Source organism: Toxotes jaculatrix, chromosome 11 (assembly GCF_017976425.1).
Source record: "Toxotes jaculatrix isolate fToxJac2 chromosome 11, fToxJac2.pri, whole genome shotgun sequence".
Classification (NCBI taxonomy): Eukaryota; Metazoa; Chordata; class Actinopteri; family Toxotidae; genus Toxotes; species Toxotes jaculatrix.
In genome coordinates this window covers 22529510-22554410 of record NC_054404.1, presented here as the reverse complement: position 1 = coordinate 22554410, position 24901 = coordinate 22529510, and the positions used below count along the sequence as shown (strand labels likewise).

At 40.5% G+C, this 24901-nt stretch overlaps 2 protein-coding genes across 5 annotated transcripts in view; one reads left to right on the top strand and one right to left on the bottom strand.

Annotated features, from left to right (window-relative positions):
- Positions 1–20112, top strand: part of vrk2 (VRK serine/threonine kinase 2) — a 26108-nt gene extending 5996 nt beyond the window's left edge. For 3 of the 4 annotated variants that reach the window (XM_041050076.1, XM_041050075.1, XM_041050074.1), the window contains 11 exons: positions 1310–1379; positions 2194–2281; positions 3074–3182; positions 3366–3458; positions 3606–3738; positions 11489–11609; positions 14915–14973; positions 17234–17412; positions 18596–18739; positions 19012–19191; positions 19538–20112. In XM_041050076.1, the coding sequence (XP_040906010.1) occupies positions 1310–1379; positions 2194–2281; positions 3074–3182; positions 3366–3458; positions 3606–3738; positions 11489–11609; positions 14915–14973; positions 17234–17412; positions 18596–18739; positions 19012–19191; positions 19538–19879 (1518 nt within the window). In that variant the 3' untranslated portion in view covers positions 19880–20112. The remainder of the gene's footprint in view (positions 1–1309; positions 1380–2193; positions 2282–3073; positions 3183–3365; positions 3459–3605; positions 3739–11488; positions 11610–14914; positions 14974–17233; positions 17413–18595; positions 18740–19011; positions 19192–19537) is intronic. The other variant, XM_041050077.1, reaches the window with a different exon arrangement.
- Positions 19871–24901, bottom strand: part of fancl (FA complementation group L) — a 23196-nt gene continuing 18165 nt past the window's right edge. The window contains exons 10-14 of the mRNA XM_041050078.1: positions 23960–24005; positions 22870–22951; positions 21952–22068; positions 20396–20467; positions 19871–19998 (exon numbers count right to left, since the gene is read on the bottom strand). Of these exons, the coding sequence (XP_040906012.1) occupies positions 19963–19998; positions 20396–20467; positions 21952–22068; positions 22870–22951; positions 23960–24005 (353 nt within the window). The 3' untranslated portion in view covers positions 19871–19962. The remainder of the gene's footprint in view (positions 19999–20395; positions 20468–21951; positions 22069–22869; positions 22952–23959; positions 24006–24901) is intronic.

Sequence of the window (24901 nt, the reverse complement as noted above, 5' to 3'; positions counted from 1 at the left end):
GAGAAGGATTGACTAAGGGTGATAATGCAGGGATAAATTAAAAAGTGATGTTTCCTCTTTTTTAGTTTGAACTTCACCAAATATCATGTGATTTGATTTGAAGCCACAGTGAGAAACCATGTGAGAAAATTGCAACAAATGATGACCAAAAACAATATTTGATAGTCTAGCAAAACTGAACTGTAATGGTCTAAATGGTTGGTGCACATGCACTACTGGTTAGGGATGGTAGAGTATACTGAGGTGGTCACTTGTAGCTGGATTGTGTGGTCCACTTTCACTTACCATTAACTGCTCTGGGATAGCCTTATGCGAATTGGCCAATGATGGCTGAGTGAATAGAGTAATACTGCAGAGGCAGGTTTTAGTTCAGCCCTTGGACTGTATTCAGTTTCAGACTGGTAAATTGTCATCCCTTGATATACTCCTTTCAGTCCAAGTGACACGACTAGAGAGGGAACAGAAACTAGTGGAACTCTGATGACAGTGTATCCTCCATAACTAAGGTCACAAAGACAACATGCAGACCCCAGACTATATCTTTATTCTTTGTTTGTATACGTGTAAACAATAATGGCTTCTACTTTAAGTAGTGTCAGAAAGATTTAATCCACAAAACAAAAGCCAAAGCGTACATATTTTGGTTTAACGCAGACTATGTCTTCGCCAGGAGCAGTGACTTCCTGGAGTCTCTGCTAGTTGCCTAGCAACCTTGCGGTGACTGCAAGATTTTAGAAAGTTACTTCAGCCAGCCAGGGAATACTCTGTCGCATGGCTATGATTATGTAAAGCCACAAATAATTGTTTTTACACTTTGTTCTTGTATGGATTAAACAGAAAAGATGAAAGGTGTAAATTAATGAGATTTAGAGGATGTAGAACTTTGGATAGAACCAGGCTCGCTGTTTCTGCCTGATTCCATGCTTTCTTCTAGAGCAGGCTAAGTGACAGCTGCCTGTAGCTTTACATTGTATTTAAGGGACAGACATGAGAGAGAACTATATCTATCTGTAGTATACCTTTAGTATTCCCACTCTTGTTTGAAGGGCGGAAAAAACAAGGGAATGAAAGGAGACAGGTTTCCCTTTCTCTTCCTTTAATGGAAGTGGAAATTCCATTTGCGAGGATGCCATATTCCATCCAGGTGTTTTGGAGATTGCTCTTTTGGTAGAAGGGAGGAGAGAACAGGAAGGAGCAGTTTTATTTGGGAAAGTGGCATGATGCTCATTGGTTGGAACGCTAATCTTTTCCACACCTCCACCACACTGGTGATAATGAAATAGTTAATACTGTGTGTTTGTGTGTGCAGGAATACCAGGAGAATGGTCCCCTGTTCTCGGAGCTCAAGTTCTACCAAAGGGCAGCCAAGCCAGAGAGCAGTGAGTAGCACCACCTGTCCAGCGTCCCAGCAGCGCGCTGGAGCACGAGTGTATTTGACTGATGAAGTGGCCGCAGACAGAGGCTTTGCTGCGTTGCCTCACAGTAATTAATAATAAGCCAAAGCAAACATGCACCTCAGTGGTAGTTAGCCCCCCTTTCCGTGCTTGTCTGGGCTCTCCAGTGTCTTCTTTTGGAGAGGAGCAAGAGAGAGGAAGCCACTCACACGTAATGATGCCCGGGCCTCCGCTGAGCCCCTGACCACCTGCCAGCCTGGTTGAGCGCCAGTCAGGCCAGTCGCCATCAAGCCCTGAGCCAGACCCACTGCTTTGTCTGGGGCCCCTGTGTGTATGTGTGTTTGCAGTTGTGTGTTTGTACCATGAACACCGTGAGATTGATATTTGCGTGCATGCATTATTACACTTACAAGGACAAATCTGAATTCCTGACAAAACATTTGTTAACTTTTCAAAGAGTTTAGGGGCTTTTGTTCAGACTCCTTTAGATAAGGAGATCTGTTAGGCTGCGCTCAGGTCAAGGAAATAATAAGAATTTGAAATTGTGAGACAGTAACATCAGAAGTTTCTTCTTGCTGTCAGCCGCTTCATTCATAGATTCTTTAGTACAGTAAAGTGGTCCAAGGCACCAGGGTTTTTTCTCTCTCAATATACGCATTGTGGGTTTGAGTTTTCAATTAATAGGTATCTTGACTGCTGTGACTCCCGTCTTTTCAGACACCTCATATAAGTACGGAGTGTAAAAATAGAAACATGCGTACACACATTTACATAATTACTCCTTCTAATCTTTTTCCAGTTCAAAAGTGGATGAGAAGCAGGAAGCTGGACTTCCTGGGTATCCCGACCTACTGGGGATCAGGACTCGCAGAATATAAAGACCTCAGGTATTGACATAGCCAGCATATGATGCACAATATCTTATTAGGTGGTTAGATGACGACTGCATAATATTCCTGTTCCCATTTTGAGTGTAAAAACATTTTATTAGTGTGGGATTGCCCAACTCTAACCAGATTTTTATAATGTGTTGCCTAAGATCACGTTACTGTTGGAGCATTTTATTTTATTTTATAAACTGTTTTGTCACATGTACTATGTCTGTGTCTGGAAAGGAGGGCTTCAGAATGGATTCAAATGCTTGTATGAACTTCTAGTTTAACTGTATTTTTAACCATGAAATGTGTTTTACCTTTAAAATTACTGGGATTTTTTTTTAGTAAGTTTTTTTTCCAACTGTCTTACATAATGATAAGATTTTAGATGTATGTAATTATGCTAGCAATGTTATATATTTTATGGTTTTTGCTTGTGAAAATTAAGTTAAAAATCAGCCCTTTCCCCAATTCTATTTTCATTACTCAAGACTTGGTTAATAAAACATCTTTTTGAGACACAGAATATCAACGTCATTGTGGCTTTCATCCTTCCATTACCTACAAGTGAATAGTTTTTGATCAAATATCATTTACCAACTTTACCATAGCATTTATTCCAAGGCTGTTTAAAACCTGTAATTTCTGGTTGTTAGGTGTCAGATTTAGACTTTCTGCTTTGATTTATTTGGTTTTTATAGTACTCTAAGGACAAAAAGCCTGAAACATATTAGGAAGTGGGAGATGGGGTGTTATTCAAAATCAGGAATACGGTTTTAACTGATCTTTCCCTCTTCGTCTCAGGTATCGTTTCATGGCCATGGACAGGCTGGGCTGCGACCTTCAGAAAGTCTGTGAGCACAATGGGGGTCGACTGAAAAAGGCCACTGTGCTTCAGCTCGGTCAAAAACTGGTGAGAGCATAATCATGGAAATGTGTCATTTTTATGTTCATTGATTGTTGTATAAAAAAGCTGAATGGGGCTGGAGCTTTAGCAGTTTGGCCATAAAATTCAGTCAAATCCATTTTAACAGATAATGTCCACTGTCTTTCTTATTTTTGTGTATACATGCTCCATCTTTGACTCCTGTCCCAGGTGGATATACTGGAGTATATCCATGAGAATGAGTACGTCCACGGAGATATTAAAGCTGCGAACCTCATGCAGGGTTACAGAGACCCTGAAAAGGTTAGTCCACTATAGATCTACACAGATCTGGTTATCAGCTGTCTGTTTTAATGAAGATTCCATCTTTAAGAAGATGGCATAAATTAGTTTTGTTCGTCAAATGGCTTTGTATTCGCTAATGTGTGTGCATTCTGTTGTGTCCTGTAGATCTACCTAGCAGACTATGGGCTGTCCTACAGATACTGTCCTGATGGAGTCCACAAAGAATACAAGGAAAACCCCAAGAAGGGCCACAATGGAACCATCGAGTACACCAGCGTCGATGCCCACAAAGGAGTTGGTAAGCCTTCTACTTCACAAGCAGAAAAAAAACCCCTGACTGTGTGCGATCTAGTTGATTAACAGATGATGTGCCTCAGCAGTCACCATGTGCAGCGGGCTTCGTGGGCTACTGAATGAATTCTTCTCACACTGGAGCTGTTGATTTTGTCCATAAAGCAAAAAAAAAAAAAAAATTTGCCATAACTGTTCACCTGTGCCCAGGGAGTCTGTTAGCTGGTGCATAACACACAGCAACAAGGCCTGCTGGATCAGGCCATAATCTCCTCCTGGTCATGAGGTGGATCAGTAGATGAAATATATCAGCATATTGGCAGCTTTCACACAATATTTCAAGTGTTACCAAGACAAGCAGGTGTGCTGTTATTCCAAAAGACCAATATATGCAATCATCTGCCATGTTTGTCATAGCAGCAAGCTGTAACTAAACTCACACACTGCTGAATGTGTTGCAGTTATTGTAAAGCATGACTCAGGACGAGCAGGAAATGAAAAGCTGTGACATTCTTTTTCTCTGTTCAGACAGTGCGTTTTATAAGAGTTGTTAGGTAACATAATCATTAGCAGAACATCTCCACATTGCCAGTGTCAGTAACTTGTGAGGACTGCACAATTCAGAGTAAAGTGGGCTCTTTTGCCTCTTGTCGAGTTCCCAGTTAAATTAACAAAGGCCCTGTTCATACCTGGTATTAACGTGTGTCTTGGGTGATTCGATAATGGATCACATACAGTAGCCCTGTGCAAATTGAATCCTCACCCATTTCCACACGTCAAGGCACTTTAAGGAAGTCTTTGCTTTTGTGACCTTCCCTTGAAGTCCAGATTATAATAATTACTACCGGCCTACTTAAATGGAAAGTAAGTCACCATGAGAAGACTCTGTCAGGTACTTACCAGAGGTGCATTAGTTGTTATCTTTAGGTAAGTGGTCTACAGTTCCCTATGTCCGACATACATACAGGTGTCAGGATAGTGTCCCTTTGTTGGACGCTGAGAAGCAACAAATGGCAACACATTTTTTCAGCGAACTGAAATATCTAGTATAAAACTGACAGCTTGTTTTCTTTCAGTTGCTTTACAAAAAGCTGCTGTTGTGCTACATAGAAGATGGCTTTAATTTACAGCTAGTACAAGCTAATGAGGGGCACCTGAAGGAAACAAGACTCTTCCTCCGTATCACTGACAGCCAGAGGCTCACAGGAAACCTTTCCTCCTGTTGGTTAGTTACAGTTCATTTGTTGGAGAACTGTATGTCATTCATACACATATACTTAGATTTATTGCAGCCTATTTAAAACACTGCTCAGTAAAATGGCTTCCTGGTCTGGAATCCTGAAATCTTATCATCCACACTAGGCTGCAGAAAAAGTGTTGACAAAACAGCCTTCATTAGGAGAATGTGTTTGTCAGTTTGAAATTAATATTATAGAAGATAAAAAGAAAAATAAAGAATAAATCAAAAATGGAGCAAAAGAAGGTTTCACCTGTTAAGAATTGAATAATGTTTGCTGTGAAAAAGATGCTATAAAGATGTTGAGATCTGTTTGACAAAATAATGCATAAATGGTCTTTTTCTTAGGAAAGTTTTTGAATGTAGAATTCACCAATACGATCACATAATATGAACAGGTTGATAATAGATAATTGGTGATTTCGAACAGGTCTTTCAGTCAGTAGTTTCCAACTATAGCAGCTCAGTCATTAAACAGCCAAGACAAAAGAGAGAGTTGCTTGATTGAGAGTTTGTGTGATTTGCCTAAAGTAAGAGCCAAAAGGTTAGCTTTAGATTTTTTTCAGGTTTATCTTAAAATATCTATTGGTCACTGTAAGCATCCCTCCTCTCCAGAATGGCTATGAAACAATTCCTTTACAGCATGATTACAGTGCAAGACACGGGACAAAATCCACAGCTTCTTGTTTCGTTCAAAAATGCATACTGCAAATCTGAAACTTTAGCAGTCTGTATTAAACTGTCAAGTTACGTGGGCAACTTCCAAAGCTACAATCTTTTTATCTCCAAATTTCCTCTTTTTGTTCCTCAGGGTTTCCTTGGTCTCAGATTTTACCACTCAGTGTGGGAAGAATGACAGCTATTCACAGTTGCTAGCACTGTGGTATTTTCGCAGCATGTATATAAACCCCACTCTAGGCTTCGTCCTTAGAGTTTGCAGCCTTTGTTTGTCAATACATGTAAAACAGTCTCTCCGCCCCGCCACCCTCTGCCTTCCTCAGCTGGTATTGGGAACACATTAACTGGCAAATTGCCTACATGCTCCCTCTCTTCATTGACCATCGATTCTCCATCTGCAGCCCCTGCTGAATTCCCCGGCACTGTCCTGTCTCTATTTAACAATTCCCTAATTAGCTGAAGTCATAACCTGCATCGTGTATTCATCTCCCATTAATTAAGTGCTTTGGTGTTTGGTTAGAGCGAGGCCCGAGCCACAGATAACCTCTGTGAGCCCCATGCCGGCCGACTCCACTACTCCCCCATTTCGACACTGTATGTTAGCATGGCTCAGACTGCCTAATCGTTGTGGCGGTGCTTCTATCAAAGTCATTAATAAATGAAAGAAGGGCAGAAAATGTCCCATCAGCAATTATCAAATGGAACACATATTCATTTTAATATGATTTTAAAGGGGGGAGGGAAGGAGCAGCAGAAACTTGTGAAGTGACACAATGTAAATGTTATAAGTGAACATCCATTGTTCCTACAAATGCTCTTGTTTTAGACACAAGTTTGCTGGAATCCTGACAGAGATCATGATAATCATCGCTTTAAACACAAGTTAATGTCTATATTATTCTAGTCCTTAAAAGTTCTGAACAATCCTCCAGCTATGGGAAGAAAGCATTAAAATGTACATCTCTGGGTGCTGTGCTAGAATATTTTCTACAGCCGCATGGAGATTATGACTGAGGACCAGACCCTTGTCTGCCCTGCTCTGACCTGATGGCACCAATACCCACAAAGATGTTGACAGGTTGCCATGGTGAGGTTTGGCAAACACAGCTCGCGAGTGGCAGGCCTTTGAACACAGAGCTAAACGGTGTAATTATCGCCATTCGGTGGGCGTCCAGCGGACAGAAGACCGTCTCCCAACGACAAGACTGTGAAGCAAAAGGGTTAAGAGTGTGACACTGCAGCACGCTTTAGGGAATCTGAATAACAATAGGAGATAATTAACAACATCACTGCTGCCTCACCTCCTTGTCTAAAGCATGTAGAGAATGTGTGTGTGTATTTATGTGGGTGTTTTGTATTTTTGTATTGTTCGTGTGTGTTTCTCTAGCATGTCCAAGCTCCCTTAGAGAGCTGTTTATGCGTGTGTACGTGTGTGTGCACATGCATCTATATGTGGGAAAAACATGTTAAATACAGAAGAGCAGACACACAAAACTCTATAATGAGCTGTGATAATGTGCCAAGAGCATGCACAAAGGGCAGCACCGCTTAATGTAGTTGTTGATCTTTTTAATTGTTAATCTATTATGGCGTTCTGGGAGTTGCTACACTTTTTCCAGTGTCAGTATCATATGTATTTTCCGTCTTTATTCTCCTTCAACAGGCTCTTAGTAGCACTGAAGTACTGTGTAATTATTTATAATACAAAGCCAAAGTGTAATATTGACTTAATGCATACTTTACTATCACAAAGGCAAACAGACCTAAATCTTATTGTCAGAGTTGTTGAGATGAAGTGTAATTACCATTTCATATTTGACGCTAATGTAAAGTCTTTGCTTTTTTCACTGCAGGTCTGTGCACACCTTTTTGGTTTTAAAAAGTGGCCATTAAATATATCAGTCAGCACCAGTTTTACTGCTGAAAAATACTTTGGTCCCCCACATTTTTGTAATTGTGCTTTAAAAAGAAACCTTAGGTGAAATGTGAAAAAAAGTGGGAAAGTTGGTGTAAAGTTAGTGTGTAAAAGAAATGCAACTGGGTCCAGTGGAAACAGCTGGACATGTTAAGCATTTGTTGTGAAGTGATGAGGAGACTGTGCCCTTGCTCAAATTAATATATGAAGCAAACATAAATGTTAGATTTCCCTTGTGTTTTTCATGTTTGAGGTTTGACTGGTGCTCCTTTAATTCCATCCTCTCGTTGCACCCTCTTCCTCTTTAATGGGTTAATGGTACTGACCTCACCTTCAGATTTATCTTGTGACCAAGATAAATGGTGGGCTCACTAGGCCCTACTAGATGGACTAAAATACCTAACTATATATGAAGTAAATTAATTACTTGAATAGCTAGAACAGTGAAATACTGCTTATGTGCTGATGCATCAACATTAACAATCTAATTCCCTTTTTGCTTTGCCATCTCTGAAGTTCTGGGTTCGACCCTGTCCATTGGCTAAGACCTCTCTGTGTGGAGTTTGTATGTTGTCCTCATGGCCTGCATGGGTTTCCTCCCACAGTCCAGAGACATTCAGTTTAGGTTGACTGGCGACTCTAAATTGCCCGTCAGTGTGAATGTGAGCGTGAATGGTTGTTTGTCTCTGTTTGTCAGCCCTGTGATAGACTGGTGACCTGTCCAGGGTGTACCCTGCCTCTCGCCTCGTGTCAGCTGGGATTGGCTCCATCCCACTTGCAGTCCTAAAGGATAAGTGGTATAGTATGGATGGATGGATCTCTAAAGTTGTGCATAGAAGAGTGGTCTATGCTCCAATGGGCCCATCGTCGTACTAGAGAGGAAAAAAGACATCAGTTGTCTTCCACTATGACACATTATAGATACACATATGTGTTGTCTGATTTTGGCATTAGATCATCTGTACAGATAAGGAAACACATTTAAAAAAATATTAAACATGATAAAAATAGATGGTAACACCAGGAAGAGCATCAGGAGATGGATCCCAGGTGTAGAGAGAAGAAGCAGCAGAGGCAAAGCCCTTGATTTATCTTAGGGGGGCGGGGTCTATCAAAATGAATCTAATGTAATCAGCTAAAAAAGCATTTCATTTCTCAGAGTTTTCTTAAGAGCTAGCAGGCAGGTTCACAATACACTTCACATTGGGCCCCTTTAGACAGCAGTGGCTGATGAGAGCTGTGTCACAATACATTGACTTGTACCTTCCTTACTGTAAGGTTTCATTAGCAAACACCACTCTTTTCAAGGGTCTTTTGTACGTAGTCAGTGTCAACATCCAGTCTCTAATAGGGCTGTCCCCTTAAAGTGGATGAGTCATTGTATCACACCGTGAGTTGAGTTGCATTTTGTGCAGTTTCTTTCTTTTTTTTTTTTTTGTTGTTGTAGTTGCTCTTTAGATCAGGCTGTGGATCAGGTGGCAGTTGACAAATCGAGTCTTATCTTAAAATTGCCAAACCTCAAAACAAATGGTGATGGAGGTAGAGACAGGTCATGGAAACAGAGGGCAATGCAACACAGGATGGTATTCTGCAGGGCAGTTCACTTGCTTCTCTCAGCAGCCTGGCACAAGAGAAACTTCATGGTGCAAAAAGATTTCCTAATTGATCCATCACCAAGATGCCAAGACATTAAAACATGAGTTTTTAGGTAAAACTTGAGTCATGTATAGGAGAACGGTGTGAGGCGGCTGAAGTGAGCAGCCAAGAAGCTGAACAGACTCTGCGTGTGCAGGGGAGCGAATGACTTATTTCTCCCAGTTGTAGAGAAGGTGTAATGAAGAAAAGACATCAGTAATATTGTTGAGTGTTTATCAAAATGAAAAAAAATTAAGATCAGAAAAGGCATGAACAAAGCATGCATGATAGCGTGTAATCAGATTACCACCCTCACCTTCCATGTAATCTGGTCCTGTGACCAAGCTACCTCTTTAGACCAGACTGTTGGTTGGAGGGGATCAATGCTGGCTGTGGCTCAGGGAGGAGATTTCTCCCCTCTGATGGAGCCAGTCAATAGGTAATTTCTCCGGAGACGTGTGGCGGCTGTTACAGTATTGAACTGCTAAAACTCCCCGGGCTCGACCTCACTGGATGGACTTGGTTCGCATCTATTGATAGATTTCGCACATTAATGTAGACCCATGCAATCACACACACACACACTCACCGTTAAGACACAGCACACTCTTGACTTGTTCTTAAGGAAGTCTTAATTCATGAGAAATCACACAAGTATCATGCATACAATTCATCATGTCTTCAAATATTGAATTCCAATTATGTTGTTCTATTTGCCGTCCCGACCATATCCTTGTAGTGTTGATCTGGTGTAGGTTATGGAATGTGGAAAGTTATTGTGTCTTCAGGAGACAGGGACAGTGCACATAAACAGCTTTTTTAAAGACCTTAGGTGTAAAGCATATTGTAGCACAACAGATCTTTGGAGTGTTGTTAAACTTTGTCCACACAATGATCTGTGTGCTCTTCAGCAGAATTATTATTCATTATCATTTAATGAAGAATGTGCCACTGCTTTACTCATACTCTTGCACATGGCGAGAAACAGCAGATATAACAGATATGCATTTCCCATGCATATGTACCCACGATGCAACTTGACTGCAAATAGTTTTGGTCGCAGATTTGGGGGTGTTATGCTAGTGGCACCTAGATCTGCTAATCTCAGTTTGCCACAACCCCAGATTTTTTTATTTTCAGACTCGTAGTCTTCGGCCCCAGCCTTCCTTGACTCAAGTCACATTGCTTGAGGCAATTTGTCAGATTTCATTCAGATCCCCCTGGAGTTATAAAAAAAGACTTTAGACAGTTTTTTATGCTCTGTGCTGTCGCCGGGTTGTCCATAATCCAAATGTATGTCTGTCCCATTCTGGTGGTATTTCAAGAATGTAGCAGAATTTGCTCAAATTTGGTACATATGTCCACTTTGACTCAAGGATGAACTGACTTTTGGTGTCTAAATGGAAGTGATACAACTCAAGCAAATCAGACCTTTTGTACAGAACTCAAGCAGTTCAGTATGGGACAACCTGTGATTCTATTTAATATCCAGCTTGCAAGTGGTCCATGTCATTTATTATTCTTACTCCTTTGTAAATCTCAGTCCTAAAAATATGAGGTTTCAAATGTTTTAGTCTTACAGGTAAGAAATTGATGAAAATAGTGAATCTGCCTCAGTCTTGAAAGAAGTGAGATTTTATTTTTGTGCCATATCACCCAGCCCTACCTTAGTGTAGACATAAAAATGGCTTCACGTTCTGACTTCAGGAGTAGACTACCAGAGCGTGTAACTCTCATAAAAGGGTCAAGAGCACACCACTGTTGACTTCTGTAACATGCAGTAGAGGATTTGGATTCACACATTTCAATGTTTTATAACCAGTCTGTGTCTACAAGGGGAAGAAAAGAATATGTTTTGTGTCTGCATCATGTTAAAGGTCACAGGTGTGCGGTTTTGTAAAACACGGCAGTAAAAAGAAATAAGTGAGTAGATCAGCAGAGCACTCCAGAGTGCTTTTTGTCTTTGTGAGGGAGAGGCCCTCCCCCATCTGTGGTGCAGGATTTTTGGTGTATTTTACTTTGTAACTCTCACATTTGCTTGAACTTGACAATGCTGCAGATGGTGCTTGTGTCCAACCATGACTGTTCTTGTAAAAGATCTGTTGTACTAAATACTACATAACAACTCTTTGTGATCATAATAATTTTACTTCCAATTTTAGTACTTTTGCTTTTTTTGACCAACAAATTTCACAAACTAAGGATCAAAAGGATAATTTATGGATAAAAGAAGCAGACATATATTAGTTTTACTGCAAATTTTGACCACCTCATCTTTCTGTGTCTCTATAGCCGCATCTAGACGTGGTGACCTCCAGATTTTAGGTTTTTGTCTTCTTCACTGGCTGTGTGGGTCACTTCCTTGGGACAGTGTGCTCAAGAACTCAGTTCATGTCCAGGAGGCCAAGACCAGGTGGGTTGTCCCTTGTACTGTTTCTGCAGCAAAGATTTAATGACCTATGACAAAACATGTAGCCAGGTACTCTTGGGGGAGTGATGTGGTTTGTCCTAACTTAGCATTTTTTTTTTATCATGTACACTGTTCATTTGTGCAAGTATACATAATAGAGTCTGTGGGTGTTGTTTGGGCTAAGAATACACTGTCTTGTTTGCAGAGGCAACAAGGCTGCATGCCCGTATAAGGCAATGATTACACTTCACTCCCCATCTTCATATCACATCACAGACATAAACCAATTGTTTTCTAATGTAGATGTTTAAAGGTTATTATTTATTATGTCAGTATTAGCACCCATTCTTCCACTGTTTTCTGTCCCTCAACTACACTCACTTCAAAAGCAGTTCTTAATATTGCAGATAGAGTCTGTCCCACCGTCACATTTTTTCAATGATGTTTATCCAAAACACTCTGGTTTATAAGATACAGTGGAAACAGGAGGCATAACGTCTATATGGGTTGTTTTTTTCTGCAATGCTCCACTATATTCTACTGTATAAGAAACATTACCTGGTTGTGCATTTAAAATTACTTAGTACTTTTAGAAATTGTTTTTTGTGTGTGATTTACATTTTCAATTCAAAACACATTTTCAACAAACATAAATAACAAACATACAATACATATTCATATGTAGCTATACAAACTTAGAGATAGATGCATCTGCTATCAACTTCCTAAAGTATATGTTATGCTTATACACATAGGTAAGCTTAGGTAATCAGAGTTCCATTATTCTTTGTAAAGATTTTATATCCCCCAAGACCAGAATATGCTCATGTAGTCACTTTTTCCATCACACTGAAGAATTGCCCATTGATACACAAGGATTAAACCATGTACTAGATTGCATACTCAAAAAAAGGGGTCAAACTTGAAGGTATTTGCTTTTCTTTCCATTGTCTGTGATAACAGAGCGTTAAAAGAAGCACTTAAAGGTAAAGAGCCAGACAAATAAGCAACCAAAGGAAGACTAGAACAGGCTTCAGCCTCAATACCAAACCAGGGGGGAGAAACCTCTGTGATAAATGTTGTAAACAGAAGGTATAATGATATAAAAACAGGTTTGGTATCCCTAACCTTTCCTGCTCTGCTACATTTGAAGCATTTTTAGTTGCACCTTGGCTCTCTTACCATTCCATAGAGAGTGCACGAATTATCAAAACTATGAAAATACTTCAATGATACTGTCATGGGAAGTGCTTGGAAAATATAATTGAATTGTGGTACTACTGTCATGTTTATCATGTTGGCCCTAGCTGCAAGTGAGAGATGACGTGGTTCCCATTTATCTGTATCAAGTTTAAATTTCTCTAATGAAAGTTCAGTTCTCACCTTCAGAAGATCTGAAAGACTGTGTGGAAATAAAAACCCTAGATACCAAATACCTTGGGCCGGCCACTGAATGTGAAGGGTATGGCCTCAGATTTAGACCAGATCACTGTGTAACAGGGCAGTTTTCAGAAGTTGTTAATAATGGACAATAATGATGGAATTGAAGTTTCTTGGTTCCTTATTAAAGTTAAGATACAGTATCATCTGCATAGAGCATCAATTTATGCGCTGTAGGCCATATACCTCGGAATTTACAGTCCGACTAGATCACCATGGCTAAGGGCTCCAGGGAAAGAGTGAAAATAGCATGGGAGGCGAGTGTGCCCTGACGATTGCCTCTTCATAGTGTGAAGTATGGAGGGACGTGACCATTTGTTTTCACCACTGCAGTAGGTTCTTTATAAATCAGGTGCAACCAGCTACAGAAAACCCATCCAAAGCCCATTTATTCAAGAACTGAAAACAAAACTTCCGCTCAGCCCTATCAAACGCCTTTTCAGCTTCCAAACACTGAGCCACAGAGGAAGTGCTGTTATATCAGACCACACTGTATGTATCAAATGTTGCAGATTGTCTGTAATTGTAGCGTGATGACTTCATAGAAACCTGGCTTGAGTGGGCACCGCCTTATTTAAGCTATTAGCCAGGACTTTGAGAGATTACAGCTGTCATAATTAGTCAAAGAGATTGGTCTGTAGCTGTGGAAGTTGTTGGCTTTTCATCCTTCTTAAGAATACAACTAATTAGGAAAGGGTTGGTGGCAACAACCCCGTCTTCAGAGAGTCAGTAAACATATCACTGGAACAAGCTTGTAAAACTTGGTGGTGAAGCGGTGAATTTGCAGTAATACTTTTCTGTCCAAGGTTATAGGACTATCCTCTGTTCAGCAGTGAAAGTTGGTAGTTGTAAGAAATTGCTTTATTTGTGATTTCTCTGTTTCCAATTCAGAAACAGAGAAAGAAAAGATTTTGAAACTCTTATTTATATCAGCTGTGTTTGTGTAGAACATACCCTCCTGATCTCAAAACACTGGGATGGTAGTATGAGCCTCCTACTGCTTAATATATAGTAGTTAGCCAGCATATGCCCAGCCTTGTCAATCTCTTCAAAAAAAAAAAAAAGTGCTGTCATGGCCTAGACAAAGATAATTCCACTTTCTGAGATAACAAAATAGTGTATTTATACTTGAGCTGAGTAAGCTTTCACAAATTATTATCAGACATCTATGTTCGGCTTCTTTCACCTCATTCTTCAAGCTTCTGAGGTCAAGTGCTTTTTCTTTCGTCCTATAAGCTGAATACTGATTTATAAACCCCCTCTAAAAAGCTTTTAATAGCTCACTGGAGATGGTACTGAAGGAATATTAATTTCTCTGACAATATTTATCCATTGTATCTTGTAGTAGGAGTCTAAAATGTTCTTCCTGTAATAGACTTGAATTGAGCCACCACTTTTGTCAATGTAATATTTCAGTTTTTCCTTTTTAATAAACTTCAGAAATTCTGTTTTCTCTTTGTCATGATGTGATATGGAATGTAGATTGAGGGTAAAAATGAATTTAAATTATTTTAGAATAAGGCTGAGACATAAGATGTGAAGATAGTGAAGGGGTCTGAATATTTTCTGAATGCACTGCATGTGGAATGGTACAGGGTGCCAGTACAAGTACTAGGGATACAGTATTCTAATACTGTACATTTATGTGTTGTAAATTATAATTTACAACACATAAATGTACTGGCTTTCATTGTGTTAACTTGAGAGAAGTATTAACATCCTGTAGGATAGTTTCCCTTGGCTTGGATTCAGATTTTTCTCCTACAGTGTTGTTGTTCTAACCCTGCTATATACCCCTGAACTTGATCTCTCATAATGTTCATGTCCTCTGTTCCTCACTGTTTTATCTTCCTTTGCTCTTCTCTCAGACTGATGGATAAGCTGCCACACTCAGTCCAGCAGCTGTCAGCGAGCAGAGCCAGCACAGGTAAGCCAGGGCCACTGAGCATCTTCGACTTTAGACTAAATCAGGTAGTGGGCTGACACGCACAGGGTATATGGATAATGGGCTGTTGTACACCAATATTCTTGTATGCATAAGCAACATATTTTAGGTTTCCCAGCCATAAAAAAATCATGTACAGAAAAATGATCAGATGTTCTACAAACTGATGTCTTTGAGAATTTCTTATTTCTTCCATTTGCTAATTTCTCTGATGTACTCACAGTAGCTGGCAACTGAAATGAAGATTACATCGTTACATCGTACCCACCACTTCTCCTGTTGTTTGAATGGATGAAACTCAGCTCTATTTCAAAACTTAAGTCTCTACAGGACTTGAGCTGGGATGGTGTTTTCATGATTTGTGTGCTTTTAGGAATGATTTTCAATGATTTAGAAACTATTGGGTGCTTTAACAAAAGCAGGAAATGCGTCTTCGACATGTCACGTTCAGTTTTCATGGACGAGCAGTAAAGTGGCAGTCTGCTGTTTGGGGAGCCTTGGTGCAATGTGAAGGTTGTACCTGAGTTTAAATGCTGTTGTTCTCAGCTGCCAAACAAAATGAAGCAGTAAACACTCTAACCAGCCATTTTGACCTGGGTTAAACATTTTCCTGTCATTTTAAAATCAGGACTTACAGGGAATTTATTTCTTGCCATAAATTAACTTAGATCTGAAAAACAGATGGTTTGCAGAAAGGTGTCTTTGTTTCAGTACATATGCTATTCCTTTGTAAACACATATCTGCACACAGGCACAGGATTTTGTTGTTTCCTGGTGCATATCAGGATTTGGGGGACGAGCTAATCCCTGAAAATGGCCTTAGCATGACACATATGAAGAGGACCTTTAAAACAGAGCATCTCACAACAGTCTGTAGTGATGAGGCTAAATATCGGTCCAGACTACAACAAATCCTCATTCTGTCTGAAGTCACAGAACCACAACTTTTCACCCTGAATGAAACTCTCTCTCTCTTATCGATACCTGAGGCTCCACAGTAACTTTGTACCAATTAAACAGCTGTCCCATTGACATGCCTTTCAAAGTTTGTCGTGTTTTATCTCCTCTTTATGAGGAGAGGTCACACCTGTGTGAGGGCTTAGTGTGTGTGATGTATGGTTGGGACTGGGTGCTTGCTGCCCGCCACAGATAAGAGCCAGTTTATGCATCAACTGTGTGTGTGTGTGTGTGTGTCTGTGTGTGTGTGAGAGAGTGTGTGTGTGAGAGAGAGAGAGAGAGAGAGATACACGTTCTACTGCAGTATGTGTCTGGCCAGTGTATGATGTATCGAGGCTGACTGTGTATGACACTTCCACACATAGACACAATGCATGTCCATAGCTGTGCGCATGCCTAATCTGCTCTCTGTGGGGAGATACATTGCCAGGCTGATACATATCTGAACTGTGACACTTTGAGGTTCATCTTGCCTTTGCTGCTGCATGACTCGAGACTCCCAGAAATGATTTCATACTGAGGAAGCACCAGAAGTGAAGCTGGCAGCAATGTCTTTCTCTTCAGTGAAAGACACATGAAAGTTATTTGAAGTTTGCACAAAAGAACCTAAAGGAATCTCAAACTAGGAGGAACAAGATTCTCTGGTCTTATGACCAGAAGATTGGACTGTCTGGCCTCACTTCTGTTCGTCATGTCTGAAGAAGACCAGACATCGTTCACCACCTGCCCAACATCATTCCAACAGTGAAGCGTGATGGTGGCAGCATCATGGTATGCCCTTGAGTGGTCCAGCTAGAGCCCTGACTTGAACTCAATCAAACACCTCTGGAGTGACCTGAAAAATGTCCTTCCAACGATCGTCCCCATCCAAAATCTCCAAATCCAGGTGTGCAAAGCTTGTGGTGTCATACCCAAGAAGACTCTAGGCTGCCAATCGCTGCCAAAGGTGCTTCAACTAAGTACAGTACACTGAGTAAAGTGTCTGAATACTTATGTCAATGTGATATTTGATATTTTTCCTTTTCAATAAATTTGCAAAGTAATTCTGTTTTGGCTTTGTCATCATGGAGCATTGACGTCAGATGGATGAGGGAAACCTTTAAATGATTTTAACATGATGCTGTAACATAGCAAAATATGAAACTGTGGGGTCTGCATACGTTCTGAATGCACTGAATACCAAATGGTGTGATTGATCAGGATTTATCCAGTGTGTTCTACAAGATATTTTATGGAAAAATTTGGACGTGCTGTAAATCATGGTCCACTCTGTTCCTGTCCTTAGATGAGGTGGCTGAATTCCTCTGTTACGTGAAAACTCTGGACTATGAAGATAAGCCAGACTACCAGCTTCTCAAAAGCCTGTTGGGCGGTGATGTCAGGGGCAGACTTGACTTCTCCATGCCTCAAGGATCTGCAGGGGAGCCATCCACCAAAGAAGTAGATCCTCGTACCAGAGAAAAGGTGAGGAGAGCTCAGTCCGCATGTCTAAAAAAACTGAACTGTGTGTTAGTTGAACAGGGGCAGCTATGTACAGTTCATCTTCTTCCTTTGAGTCATATTCTGAAATATGAAATTGTGTCAGTGATTGTCACTATTGGTGCTAAATAATTTTTTTTTGGTTTTTGCCCCAGACAGAAATGTAAAAACATTATCTCCTGTGTGACTGAGAATGTTTTCTAGAGAAAGCACACAAGGCCTGTAAGGCTGCTTTCACAACTGACCTGTTGGGTTTGGTTAAAATGAACCCTCATGTGTTTGCCTGGTTAATATTAGTTACTCAAGCACGGACCAAACAACTAGTCTGCTTTAAAAGAGGGTCTCCGTCCACATCCAAGAGGACTCTATAATTGATTTTGTCACCTGAAAGAGATTATAGATTATGTTTTTTTTATTTTAGCATGAATTCAAAAGTTGATCTAATAAATCTTATATATTTTCTATATAATTTCTAAATTGAGTTTTTCATTCAGTGAACATTCAACAACTTCAGTGCTGGTCAGAAATGTTCCTGTTTCCTTTATTGAGTCTTTTCACCCCAGAGTGGAGAAACGTGACAGCAGTGAAAGGGAGGGTTAATCTCCTCCTGAACCCTCCACTGTGAATGTCAACCAGAGGTGGACAGGTCTGGAGCTGGAGGAGAACCACGGTCCTCCTCCAAATCACCAGAATCACTTCTTGACCCCTCGGGCCCAGAGAGCGCCCTCTCAATGGCCCAATTTGAAGAAGTTGATGACACACACTTTACACAGCACAGGATGTCTCCAATTATGCTCCTGATTTCCTCTCCTCTCCTTGTGTCATTTAATTTCCATGCTAAAGTGCTGGCCAGTTTGATCCCTAGTTAAACAGAAGTGGCCATTTACAGGCGGTTTAGTGAGGAGAGTAAATGTCAGCCGAGATAAAGGCCATTCAGCGGGCATGTTCACTGAATCGTTTGCCACTAGTATGGTATAAATATATTCTTTTATATCTGATAATGGTTATGAAGAGTCAGTGTCTTTTTTTTTTTAATCATTATGAAAATAAACTTATGAAAGTTCCCACTTTTTTTTTTTTTGAAAGATGTTTCATGACGGTGGTGAGAAATGAAATGTTTCTTTGCAAACTGACGTCATCAATAAATCATCCTGCATTTATTTATCAGCAGAAAGCAGGACGAGCCAAAGGATCCTCCAAAGCCAAGCCTCTGGCTCCAGAGATGGATGAAGAGGTACAGGAGCGTGTGAAGTCCAAACCAGTGCCAGCTCATTACATAAGGGGACCAGTCCCCACTAAGGCTGAGTCACAGGTAAGGTGTGGTGGAACCAGTTTGAGGTGAGGTGTGTTACTACTGCTGGAAGTAGCCATTAGAACATGGGTGGACTGTGGCCATAAAGAGGTGCTCATAGTCTCGTGTCTCCACACAGGAGAGGAGAGGGACACAACATCAAAATACCAGTCGTCACAGCTGTCATTTCATTTGTCACACAGATGCATGTTCACCATGTAACGGCATTTAAACTGAGTAACAGTCGAAATGTTTAGAAATCAATAAGAAACGTTTCTGCTGTTTGCTCACAGAAGGAAAACGGTTTGCCTGCTGCCAGATCACTGAGGCCGAGGCCTGGACCTCCGCAGACTTACAGAGAGGACAGTGAAGATGAGGATGAGGATGAGGATGAAGATAATTCCAGACCCAGACCCATTTCTGCACGCTATCTCAGAGGCCCCCCAATAGGCCCCAGAACTCAGTCTAAACAGGTGTGAGGCTAAGGTGTAAGAGCAGCCAGGCTCTTTATGTATGATGACTTTGCTGTGTAAAACTGCATTAACATTTTTACTGAATCTCTTATTGATGAATGTTGCAATAAAACAAGTGTTTTATTGTCAATATGTCTTTGTAAATATCTCTAAAACATTAAGACTTCCTGTTGTGACTCAAGTTCTCGAGAAAGTTACAAAGAAATCAAAGAATACAGTAGAAAAATATTTGCAATCAGTGTTTCACACGTTTATTTTAAGTTCTTCACGTCTGACAATAGAGTAGAACAGCTCATTTTACTGCCAGTTCTAAAGGAGCAAACGCTCAAATTATCCTCTTTAACAGAAAATCAGGAAAAGAGACAGTCTGACTGTGACCTCAGCAAGACAGGAACGAGGAAGCCACCCACAGAGGAGTACAACCCCACCGGACTGTGACCGCGAGAGCCAAACACACATGGACCGCAGGGAAAGATGGGATGAAAGGCTACACAACCATGGAGAAGAGACAGAGCTCCCTTATAACCACAGAGGCAGCTTTGGTGACTGGGAAAGGTCTGCTCTCAGACGTCCAGAGCAGGAAGCTGGTCCCACACAGAGGAAAGGACAGTGGCTCCGGTATGTCTTTGTAGGTGTCTTCTTTATTTTGTTTTTAGCAGTTGTCCAAAATAAATTTAAACGCTTTTGATCAGTTAAACTAAATTCCGAGCAGGCAATTTTACTACTGTCGTCTTAAGATATTCCTCAAAGCGGAGACGGACGTGACGCCCCTCAGGACTTGTGGGTTGACATTTTCACAGTAACAGGCTGCAACAGAAGGAGAAGCCTCAGTTTATTCTGATGATTAAATTGCTTTTCTAGTTACATGTGGTGTGAAAGCTCACTTTATAAAAAAAAAAAAAAAAAAAAAAATGAAATGGGCTTCTCAATCCTGACTGTAGATCAAAATCATACAATTAAAAGAGTCTTTGAATCAATGATACACCACATTCACAGACATTCAGTATCACATACTTTACTTACTGCTAAATCACATAAGTAGCTTTAGCAGAAGTGACTGAATGTAGCATATTGTAGCGAACACACTCAGCCGCCTTTCAGAGAAGAGAAGGCTCGGTGATGTATAGAGCCTGATTAAGTATGCTGAATACCCCCTGACTGTGCAGTGAAGGCCTGTATTAAGCACGGTGAGGTGCAGACATACCTTGCTGCAGTAAGGACACTCTCCAAAAACAATGCTGAAGCTCTGCCTGCTGGAGGGCAGCGCTCGCAGCCACTGCAGGAAAAGGGAATAAAAAAAAAAGACAACTTCATCACATCATTACCTTGAATCTGATGTGTCAGTGTCAAGTGTATTACTGCACACTTTAATGCTATATTCAAGCATTTAAATGGCTTTTATGTGGAACTTTGGAATGTCCTCCCGCCGTGTTTTTCCATGCTTTAAAAAGAGATCACTGAATACAGCGTATATAAACAAAGTAATCCCTGCTCAGGCAGATGGGTGGAAGACGGGAACAGGCTGTCAGGAAGCAGCATCAGTCCACCTCAAAAATCCCTCTCTTTACCTCTGTGTGCCAAGCAGAAAGCCTTAGTGTGTGTGAGTGTGTGTATGTGTGTGTGTGTGTGTGTGCTGTGACTCAGCCAGGGATCACACTGCACTGTCAGTGTCTGAGCTCACAGTGCGGCTGTTTGAACACTAAAACATTACCTTATCTGGAGCAGGGGGGTTTAAAGAGTCCAGAAAAAAGCAGCGCCCGCTCTGCTAAAGCACCGTCTGTGTTTTGTTTTTCCAACAATTAAAAAAAAATTCTTTATAACAATTAAAAACTTCAGACTCCCTTTTTTACTCAGATCTCTTCAGCATTACAGGAGGACATTCATTCATGTACTTGAGTCACAGCAGTGAACACAAAGAATGTACAAGATATTTTAAATTATTATTACATGAACTGACTGTTGGCTGGCTGCCTCCCGGCCTAAACACAACACTCTATTTAAGTAACATGATAAGACTACATTCACATCAGTCACTTTTTTTCATATTATTATTACTTGACTGAAAACACAGCACAACAACACAATGTGTTGCACATTGGATCCAATAAATATTTTGTGGACACTTTTCTGAGCTGCAGTGGTAAAATCCTTCCTATAGTTTGAAACTAGTGACTTACTGAATCTGGATGCAGCATTAAAACCTCACGTGTCAACTGTAATGTCATTTAAATCAAAAGGAATTCACTATGTAAACAGAAAGTTTACATAGTGATGTGTTAAATGAGACCTCCAGTCCTCTGAAATCATAGCTATGACTTTGTTTTATTTATACCTGCAAAAATGTGTGTGCTCCAGAGTTCCAGAGTTGAGATATATTGTGTTTTTGTTTTGTTTTTTTTTGTTTGCACAATGTCATTTTCTCTCTTAAACAACATTTCGATCACATCAGATCTTCAATATTGAACATTTTACCCAATCTGCTTAAATCTAAGAGGTCATTTATTAGTGAACTAGTTTGGAAATAATTATTTGAATATTTCTTCAAATTATCTTGACATTATTATGACATTGAATTATTATTGAATGTGGATTCTGATCAATTTGAGCATATTGCATCAAGTTTGTTGGAGGAGCCCTGACAAATTACTATACTGTTACTGAAAACATTGGTCTGTTCTGTCAAAACTTTTCATTAATCAGCACTGAAGAGTGGATGGAAAATCTGTATGTGTGTCTGTGTGTCTGTGTGTGTGTCCATACCTCGAGCAGACAGGCCTGGTGGAAGGGTTGTCCACAGCGAGGGTTGTTGCACACCTGATCAGGGATCGCAGCATCGAGACGGTAGGAGTAACAGATCCCACACTCGACACTGAAAGCCTGTAAACACACGTGCAGTCAAATCAGTGGACATATTCAGCGTGTTCACACTCACTATAGCTACAGAGCTGAACAAGATCTGAACAATGTTCAAGTTAAATCTAGCTCTGACATCACCCTCTCACACCCTGAACTTTCCTCAGCTGCACCCTTAAACACACACACACACACACACACACTCTCTCTCGTTCTCTCTGCTCTTGTTTGTATTTTGGTGTAATGAGAATCTTTTTGTTTTTTGGTTTTTTTTTTTTGTTGTTTTTTTCTGGAGCTATCCATTAAGACAGAGGATGGCAGGTTTAAAAAAAAAAAAAAAAAAAAAAAATCAACATCTGGTCAACTCAACTTTTTTGCACTCCTCTGAATGTTAATGAAGCTGAGGCATTAATCACTGCAGTGACAGCGGATAAACACAACGCCCTTTCAACCCATCCGCCGAGAGGGGAGGGGAAAAGAACGTGTGTTTAAAAAAAAAAGAGAGAGATAAATGGTTTTGCATAATTAAAGCGATTTGATAGTGCAGAGAATTCTGCCATCTTTGTTATTCTAATGATCTTATCTGTTAACAACCCAATTAAAGGAGAATTTGTGCCCACCTCTTGGAAAAACAAAACACAGAAAGAAAAATATGGAAATAGACAGAAAAATAGGCAGTAGTGTATGTCCGCCCCCTTATAACTTAAAGCTCAAACAGACACGCAAACAGGAGTATGCGTGCATAGATGTAAACACACACACACACACACACACACAGAGCTCCTTGAGGTAATCGTGATGGGAGGGGGCAACTGTGTGACATACAGATTTTTCGTGGGTGGCAGGTGACGGGAATTCGATCTCCAAAACATCCTGGAGGTTGTGCAAGACGCTGGAGTCCGGGTTCCTGCCAGCAGACCACAGACAGCTCCTTCACACACTAATTAACCACATGCAAATAAGCCTGCAAAAACACTGGGGGATGATTAGAAGGCTTTCACCAATGGTATTAAAAAAAAAGAAACACACACACACACAAAAAAGACAGAAGCATTTCTGCTGCTTCAAACTGAACAGTGGTGGAGGAAGATCGTCCTCAGACTTAACACATAATCACTCTTCATTTTGTAATAAAGCACAGATTTTATATTCTGGACTTTCTGGACAAACTGAAGCGTGATTATGTGTTTTTTTTCTTTTTTTCTTTTCCGGACTGATAATCAGATGGTTGTGACTTTGACAATGATAATGCGACAACATTTTGTATGCACTGGATATATGTATATGCAATTTGCAAATACTGTTCAGTGGCTCCTTGGGATTATAACTCTACCGCAAACTGAAAATTAAAGCAAATGGTAAGCAAACAGTCGCCTATTCACACCTCCAGCAGGCAGAGAGCAATGTTAGCATTTGGAGTTGTGTTTGTCTTCACAACACAAACACAACTGATTGTTTTTGTTTTGTTTTTTCTGTCTTATTGTTTTTTTTCTAGCTCTTTTTTAGTCTCCACCAGTTCCTGAGAAAATTATCTGACTCTTTACCTGGTAAATGTTCACCAGCTGTTTGCTAACTTTGTCCGCTGTTGGTGATGATCCTCTCTGGGTTCATCAGTACAAGAGATGACACATTCGTTTGACTCATTATTAATATTAAAACATTGATACGTCCAAGCTTTAAAGTTACGCATCTTTAATAGGAACCAGTTGGCTTAATAATCAAACTGATTTACCATTACCGTTATACTTGAAACCTGCCAGAATTTCACACCTGTTAATATTTAAATTGGTTGATTTTTTTAATTGACAACACATAGACAACTGAAATCTGGAAAATAATCACATGACAATACTCATATCATCTTTACACGACTCCCCTGAAAGTTGATAAATGACTACATTGACTTGAGCCTTACCACAAGTGCATGTTGGCGTTCAGCTTATTCCTCAGCGGCGTCACCACTGCAGCAACAACAACAACAATAAAAAAGGAATATCAGTCAGAATTGTAAATTGTGTTACTAATAAAATCCTTAAATTGAGTCTTTTTTTCCCCCACACGTTTCAACCAGCTGCAGATACACTGCTGTGTACAGTATAAGCCCTCAGAAAATTAGACTGTGTACGCTCGAACGCTGTATCCTCTTTGACAACAGCCCAGTTCACCACAGACAGCGGCGTCACCACCATCGGATATGAACCATCATTGCTTCCTCTGTTCCACAGGGGAACTTTGTCTCCGTGCAGTACTCATCACTTTCACTATTTGTTATTCCTACATGCAAAAAGCAATATTTCTGCGTGACCCCTCGTATTTGAGGGTCGCCGTCTGCCTCCCATCTTGGCTGAAGTGTGTATGTGTTTAATATCTTTTGAAATGCATTGCTAGGCAACAGGCTAGGAGTTGCGTGACCTTGAGTTTACAGAAACAATGGCCAACAATTGACGGGGACTTAAATAGAAATCTGACGCTCGCCGGTCGGCTCCGTGTTGGCGTGGTGAGAATGAAAATGTGCCATTCTGGAAACAAGTCCTCTGACATGACCACAGACAATAGTCAACACAAGCAGCCCGGTTGAAGTCCAGACGTGTGGAGATCAGTGAAAAAGAAGCACTACTCCTTTTTCAGTCACGCCTGATGGCTTCTCACTGATCTGATCTGAATAATGGCAGCCCAGGCACAGTTTGTACCTCACTGCCTACCAAATTCTTCACAGGCTTTTTTTTTTTGCCCTGGATTTTGCCTCTAAGGCTATAGAGTTGCTGCCCTAACCCTCTTGATAGGCAGAGCTGTTAAGGAGTGTGCAGAGCTGTCTTTTTTTTTTTTAATCCTAATAAAAAGATGCAACAGAGCATTA